This window comes from Ischnura elegans, chromosome 7 (assembly GCF_921293095.1).
Source record: "Ischnura elegans chromosome 7, ioIscEleg1.1, whole genome shotgun sequence".
NCBI lineage: Eukaryota > Metazoa > Arthropoda > Insecta > Odonata > Coenagrionidae > Ischnura > Ischnura elegans.
In genome coordinates this window covers 79,241,200-79,249,714 of record NC_060252.1, presented here as the reverse complement: position 1 = coordinate 79,249,714, position 8,515 = coordinate 79,241,200, and the positions used below count along the sequence as shown (strand labels likewise).

General features: G+C 37.3%; 1 protein-coding gene across 1 annotated transcript; it reads left to right on the top strand.

Annotated features, from left to right (window-relative positions):
* The first annotated feature begins 1,909 nt into the window (after positions 1-1,909).
* LOC124162174 (cysteine-rich venom protein 6) lies at positions 1,910-7,161 on the top strand. Its single transcript, XM_046538602.1, has 2 exons — positions 1,910-2,017; positions 6,464-7,161. The coding sequence occupies exons 1-2, from the start codon at positions 1,954-1,956 to the stop codon at positions 6,754-6,756; spliced, it is 357 nt and encodes a 118-aa protein (XP_046394558.1). The 5' UTR covers positions 1,910-1,953; the 3' UTR covers positions 6,757-7,161.
* Positions 7,162-8,515: the final 1,354 nt, after the last annotated feature.

Sequence of the window (8,515 nt, the reverse complement as noted above, 5' to 3'; positions counted from 1 at the left end):
ATCTTTCTCTTTTTTGTGACAATATTTTTTTATTGAATCGCCTCCATTCTATCGATAGTCCGCACAGGGTGCATTTTTATTTTATTTTTTGTACTTTTTTCTCTTCTTATATGCATGTGTCGATTCAAAAATTGTAAAAAGTGATGTTCAGTTGCGTTCTCATGGGCCTGGTATTCACAAAAATAAATTAAATAACTACTTTTAAGACTACGATAAAATGGCGGGAAGGCACTCCGTGCAGCTAAAGCCCGTATGACACTTCCCAATTTATTGGCCAATCCATTGGATATTGGATTGTGGTCCAGCTGACACACACCAATTTCTAGTCCGATATACTTTTCACAATATTGGACAAAAGTTCTCGCCCAATTTGGAATTTAGAACAGGTTCTATTTTCTCGCGGCCAATCTCTAATCAGAACTCAGTTTTGTTGACTCCTAGTGGCCAAAACAAGCAGCTCTTTGCTAAACATCCTGTTTGGCTGAAAAATATTGGTTTGCGCCAAGAATTCGCTTGAAATTTCGAAAGAAGTTGTTTCACTATTGATTGAAGCATACAAAGCACACGAATGCTTATACAAAATAAAATCATCGAAATACGATAGCGTTCGAAAAATCCACAGAGGAAAAATCATTCGCCTTGACCGGGATAGACTTCCGGTCCCGGCGAAGGCGAATGATTTTTCCTCTGTGGATTTTTCGCACTATTTGTGCATTGCGTGTGACTCCGTAAAAAGTTATCACCGTGGCTAGTCCCGGTACACTTTAATACAATAGCGTTCTCTAGCGGGACATAAGAACACTATTACGACCAATATTGGTGTAAACATTGATACGATTCATAGGGCACGTAACGCCCAATATTTTAAACAATATTGAACACCGATTTATTGGCCAATAAATTGGAAAGTATCATACGGGTTTAAGTCTATGAATACATTGAGTAGAAGTTTGCGGCAGAATGAACTAAAACCTTGAATTTATTTTACTTCAATCCTGTAGAAAAATCTTCTAAAAAGATAACCTTTGATATCAAAATTTTTCCCTTATTACAGGCATAATTATTGCTGAATCGGCTGCATTACTTGTTAAAATACTACTTATCCTATGAGTTAAGAATAGTTATTTCTTATTATAAGAATAGGATATCATTACGTGAAGGCCAGTAAAAAAAGCATGAAATATTTAACTCTTCCAAAAGCCATCATCTTCGTATTGAATTCAAATTCCGTCGACATGCATAAAATGGTAGACACCTTAATTTCCTGTTTCTAATGATTGATTTATGAGCACTGCGATTCATTTCATAAAGAGTTCTCTTTCCTTCTAACACACAATTTAGAGCATGCCCAACAGGTTTCCGCCAAAAAAAGAAAGTTTTTTCCTTTAATTGCCAAAATATGATACCTTTTCCAAAAGGTCATGAGAGCTTCCGATAGAGAATTTCACCTGAGGAAGCAAATAACTGACTGCTTACACGCGGCAAAACAAGTCTGACGTACGTTTCCCTGCATTTCGAAAAGCAGACGCGAATGTTTTTTTTTGCAGCATTCGCATGCATGCTAATGGCTATTATCATTAATGCCATGATAATATATTCTTTGCGTTTGTTTTAAATATGGAGGAAGAAATCGGCATTCATTTCATACGCAGGAGCATGAGATTATGTCTCCTAGGACAACAGCCTCGTACAAACGAGTGTTCTCGTCAGCACCTGACACATTAGCGTTAACGTGAGCGTGAAAAATACAAATGGCGATAACGGTGCAAAAGAAAACATTTCCTAGCACATTAATCAATAGCCATGCGAGGGCATTCGTATCTCCTCCTTGCTCTCCTTCCGCCAGGAGATAAGCGGACGCCCTTCGCCGTTTTCGCCGGCTGGCCCGTATAAAGCGAGAGCATTGGGACTGACGTAGCCACTGTTTTGCGGAAAACGTTCTTTGAAGCGACAATGGCGACGCGCTGTTCACTCTTCACCTTCCTGGTCATCGCCACCATGGCTGCACAGGCATTCGGTACGTCTCTACTCACGGTAAACTATTTGAATAAACAACAACAGAAATTCATGGCTAAAATTTTCGTTTATTAATTTATAATCGCTATAACAAGCGCTACCTTTCATCATGCCTCGTTCAGATTACGGTCGTTCCAGCAATCAGTGGAACTATCGCGCATTTACATAACGATGGTTAAAACCTGCGCTGCCCTCTAGAGCTGACATCTAAAGTGAACAAGAAATTGACGGTTAGCAAAGCAGGTGCAGGGTCAAGATATTGCTGTGTTCAACGTGTATTTAACGAATGATTTTTCTCCCGCCCGCATTCTTCCTTGCTTGGACAAATTCACGAAAAAAATAGAGCTAAGGGAGCATCACGAACTTTTCGTCTTTCTCTTGCCGCTTCCTCTTCCGGTCTCCCAGCGCCTAACCATCGTAAAGTGGCAACGTTCGGAACTACTGTAACTATTATCAGGACATGCATTCACACTGCTAGTTCGGCCAACTATCGTGTGGATGATCGCTCGGGCAATCGTAATCTGAATGAGGCATCATCATCGTCAGTCGCTATAATAAGCGCTACGTTTCATCATATCGTCAATCGCTATAATGAGCGCTACTTTTGATCACCATCGTCATCGTCACTGGTCAACGATTCTAAAAACTGTTTGGCGCAGCTCTCCGCTAAAGTCTCGTGCCAGCAAATCTTTTCGCCTTAAAACTCTGCCTCTCTTTCATTACCATCATTAACTTCATTCCATGTGTTTCATCCGAGGTCATCCTTTTCCTTCCCTGCCATCTACTTGTCCCTCGACAACTGTCTTCATCAGGCTGACCTGTCTCAAGATATGGCCAATCCAATGTTTTCAGTAGGCTTCTCTTCTCTCTTACCCTTCCATGGACTTCCTCATGGATCGCTCAAGTCGATCCATTTCACTTTCATCATTCTCCTGTGCATCACAAATTAAATCTCTCCATTCTTGATTTCTTCGCGGCTATCATCGTCCAGCCTAACAGCCTTAGTCCACATATTCTCCACTGCATACTCAACATGTAAGTTCTGAGGGTGCGTTGCTTTCAAGAAGCGCTAACATTTCATGTACTCTTCCACATAGGCTTTTGTATGTTTTCACTTTTTTAAAACACTCAACCAAGTTGTCTTTCCAAGTTTTCCATAACCAATTAATAGGGATGTACGAGTACCAAGTACTCGACTCGACTTGAATTTTCGAGTCGAGTCGAGTAGTTGGTACTCGACTCGAGTGATTCGAATAGCATTACGAATACCGAGTCGAGTAGTTTCGGTTACTGAGCTGTCGAGAACAGTAAGTTCAGAAATCTGCCGACAGGAAGCGCTGTCATGAAAAATTATTAAAATGTTGCAAATGTTTTTACTAAGGGCTCTTCCTAGCAGTTTGGATACATATATATTAGTATTATTTAAATTGACCACATATTACCAGAGGCTAACTAATTTCAATTGTGCTTCTGGAAATGATGAATAGGCTTTAATTTTCATTCATCTCCTAATTCTGACTCAATTACCATCAACATCCCTTATTATCTTTTCCTTTTTACATCAAGCTAAGCATTAAGAATAGAAAATTCATAATGAGATTTGAATGATGAGAATAATTTGTAGCATACATTATCATATTGCCAGAACCAGAAATGACCAAACTCTACTCGATACTCGACTCGAGGTCAAAAAGTACTACTCGCACATCCCTACCGATTAGTACTCCTCCCTTTCTGCCTACAGAGTATTGTCTCTTTCCGCTTTCACTCTCTATATTGATCCATTATTTGTTCGTTTATCACAAATTACCTTCATCCAACAACTCCACTGAATTTAGAATCCCCAACCACTCTCATTAACGACTCACGCCTTTCTTATCGAATGATTTTTGTCAGCAATCCTCTGGATAATTTTCGTATCTGTGGATTCCAGCAACTTTCTGCTTTTCTCAAGTGATTATTCTAGTATCTAAACGCATTTTTAAACTGCAATTATTACGTGATACAACAATGATTATGCTTAACATAGTATGGTTCCAAATTCTTCACACCAGTCTCTTGTAAATTTTAATCTTTAAAACTATTCATTTAAAAACTTTACTTAGATATATTTTCAAAAATATTTACCAAATAATAAATTTTAACGTCCCATTCACTATATTACGGGGATTATAATAAGCTACTATTTCAGAACGGCAACTAACTTCAACTAGTTATTTTTCAGATATTAAATTCAGCATAGATAGGTAATTTTTCTAACTATGCACATTGTTACAGCATACAAAAACTTGTCTAGACGAAGGAAATAATCAAATAAATATTTGCATGATTCGACAAAGCTACAAATTGGTGCATTTCAATACGACTTTTAATACGAAATAATTTTGAAACCACTGCCAACTAGCACTATTTTTTATTAGCATTATGCCATTGTACAAAGTTTTTCACCGATTTATGCATAAGAATGTCATTTTATCCATTTTTTCAAGTCCAGCGACGGCTGAAACAATAATACTTAAGTCATATTTACAAATACTGGTGAATACAATTCAAGCTGCTATCATGATAAGTTGATGTCAGGATGGATAAGGTAAAGTAGGGACAAAATTGATGGAAAGACACAAATTTATTTTTAAAAATATCAGTCGTCACTACGCAGATGATGCAATGGCCCTTGGTTTCACCAACAAACTAAATAACCAGAAAATAGCATAGAAGAATTTTGATTTGTCAGCTTCTGAAGCATACATTTATTTATTTATGGAAATATAAAATAAACACTTTTTTAATATAGTACCAGTATTTAAACATTAATAATGATCCTACATTCTCATTGCCATGTCTTTTCAGGATACATAATGTCAAGAAACAAAGTTTTCCCTCTTGGAAACTGTCATTCGTGCTTACCTCTGCAGTTATCTAATGACATTGGGTTCATTCTGGTGAATTTCCGACATTTTAAACACTTAATTTCATATCTTCAGACAAGACAAAGACTCGCATTGATTAGATGTGCCATTATTACCTCTTGTCTTGCAAGTAATACTATCATTCACTTAATCAGTTGTAACTCCCATACCCAATGCCACACGTGTGCTCAATTTCATTTTTCTTATCACAGAAGTTATCGAATTGGTATTGTCAGCTCTTGAGACTATTTCAAAGGGATCGTCAGAATAACAATTCATTTCTATAAATTCATTTCTAATCTTTTCACGCCTACGTATTTCTTTTCTTTCACGTCCTTTTTAACACGTTCCACATATTTTTTTCGAGGTCTATCTTTTCCGATCTAGCCATCTACTTATCCCTTGACGATGTTTCTTAATCAGACCATCATGTCCCAAGTTATGGCCTATTAGAGTTGTTTCATCTTTTTATCAAGGTTTCATAAGGCTTCTATTCTCCTTTTCTTAGAATTTCCTCATTATTTACTCGGTCAATCCATTTGATTCTCATCATTCTCCTGTAGCACCACATTTAGAAGGCCTCTACCCTTCATTTTTCTGTAGCTGACATTGTCCTTGCCTCACTTACGTAGAGAAGTATATTCCTAGTGTAAGTTCTGATGTACTGTTTCCTAACTCCAGTGTTTAATTTTTCCTCTATAAGCATATATTTCTTCTGGTGTAATAACTCTCTTCACCTGGGTTATTCTGCTGATAATTTTCTTCCTTTCTTCTCCCATCGTTAGCTATCCTGCTTCCCAAATAATAGAATTCATCCACCTCCACCAGCTTTTGTATCCCAATTTTCTTGACTTATTTTCTTCTGCTGCCAACTAATATTTGGTTTTCTTCGTGCTTATTTTCATCTGATATCTACCTTCTAATCTACCTATATTAAGCAGAATATTTCTTCAAATCCTTCTCTGTCTATGCTATGACACCTTTTTTATCGGAATTCTAACCTTTTCTCCGTGTATATTTTCACACCTGAGGCCTATTCTTTGTTTTTCCATCATGTATGTAAGGCATTCAAATATGTAGAGCACAATAAAATCAATTGGCTGGTCTATTTTTCAGTAAATTCCTTTTCCGCTCCGGCTTCCTACGTGCAATATCCACTCTTTTTTATAGCATTAACTTAGTGTTATTTTAAGTGTATTTTCTTAATTGCCTTCCAAATCAATTGACATAATAACAATTAGAGAATAAATATTCCATGTTCTCCCGGTGAACGATGATCGTTGGATACAGTACGGTTTCTTCGGCTTATGAAAAAAAAACAAAGACCAAAAATCGCTTAAACCCAGAGGAGAATTGATCTCTAACAATTGATCTCTTGTAAGTATGGATAAGAATAAGCTGTATCACTGCCACATACTTATAAACTGTTCCCTTAGTTTACAAAACAATAGGCAAAGCTACAGTCATTACTTTTCCGCTCATTGCAGGTGCGAACCTTTGATACCTTTCATTAACCACAATGTTCTTCCTTTCCCTAGCTTATGATCCAGAGGAAGTAGAATGGGAGAAACTCTCATTGAATGAGGCGGCCAATCTCATCGCTGACAAACCGCAAGCATGCCCGGAACACGAGTATTACCGCCAGTGTGGCTCCTACTGCCCAGAAACCTGTGCCACGCTTAACAAGCCAGTGGCGTGCCCCAACGTGTGCCGAGCCGGCTGCTTCTGTCGACGAGGCCGAGTCCGCGACATCACAGGCAATTGCGTGCGACCCAGCGAATGTTCAGTTCAGGGATCTCCGAGGGATCTCTCCAGGGACAGCAGCGAATGAACTTATCACGTTGTGTTGAAAACAGGGTGAATCTTCAATGTAAAGTGATTGGGTTAGTTTTAATAATCATCCTTAAAAACCCACTCTAAGCACATGGGGCTCTTGACGTATTGAGATTTCAACGCTGACATACAGTGACTTCAACGCCCGATTTGGTGACGCCCAACGCAGAAGTCATTGTAGCTACCATAGGACGTATGTGCACGTTTAGAAGTCAAGATGATTAAAAAACTACACCTCTGTTGAAAACTATCTTGCCATTATATTCCTTCGCCTAATCCGCAGAATGTATCTTTCAATAACTTCCCGGGTATACGACAAAATATAATAATGTTGCATACAACATTTCCTCGAATTTTTAAGAACATAACCAACATTCTGATTAATAAATTGTATGAGATTACACGTCTATAATTTTTTCTTCACTTTATCAATCAAAGAGAATCATTAAAGTAACCTGTTTTTCTTTCCCTCACATTTATGAGGTTTGTCATAGTTTGGAATTTGAAAGTCTAAAAATTCCACATCGGGCCGTTGAAATGCATGTGACTTGACTTCGGACCATTTTATGGAGCAGGGAAGTATATTCTACAGTGTCAATAAAATTATTTAAGCCTTTTAATTTTAAACTAAACTGGATGCAATGAACGTTTACTTAGGGCTAGCAGTGTACATGGCTAAAAAGCTTCCAACTTAACTACAACATAACTTGCATTGATTAGGTCATCACTTCCCACCCATTTTCTCCAAAACCTATTTAATTTATTACGGTTGTGTGATAACTACAATAAGGTTTAATTGAGAGTTCGGTGAAATCACATCGTGTGCTCTTAAAGGGGTGAATAACCACGCAAGGCTTGAAAAAGGTAATGACAAGGCGGTTCAAAAGCAATTTATGCTGATAAGAAATACCAGTCACCACTAAATTTTCTAATTGTGTAAATCGAACATTGATATAGTTTCAAAAATAAAAATGTAATTATAACATGCAGAATACACTCATTTAAGTATTCATGAATCATGCTCGAATTTCTTACTTAAACAGAACATTTATGCAGGTAACATTTTCACTCATTTGTTAAAAAAAGAAAAGGAAAATAAGGTAAGTCGGCGGTGTAAAACTTCAATTGGATGTAATAGAGACTAAAATAGCAGGGGTGACAGCAAATATTTGATAACATTACAGTACGTGGGATAGCTTCTATCATTGATGCATCCTGATTCTGAAGTGGATGAATTATCTTCCCAACCAGTAGTTTATCTACCCATTGCTGTATCCCATAGGGGTAGTTAATGGCTGACAGTAGTGAGCGGTAAGAAGAGTTATCAGTCGTCAGTAAGCAATTTTGTTAGTTTTTACACTGCTGACTAATCTATTTACTAGGAGTTGGACCTAATTTCGACAATTCAATGATTGTTTCAGACGAATAACTAAGGCATTTACACGTTTCCTCCACACCGGTAACGATTTAGTTTGTTGATCTAGAAAAGGCTTTCATTCAGTGTCTAGAATTACGGATATTTTTTTCAATTTAATTATTACAAGTGTTCTCCTTCCTTTATTTTCCTACTTTTATGTATAAAGGGGACTTTTTTGCACGATTTATCTATTCTATTAAAGAAAAATTGGCATTTTTAAAAAAATATTTGATGGATTACTATAATTGTCTACCACCGCTGGTACGGCAATTTTGTTCCTTTGAAGGGAGACGAGGTTTAACTTTTACTCTAAGTTTGCAATTATGACAACAAATTAATC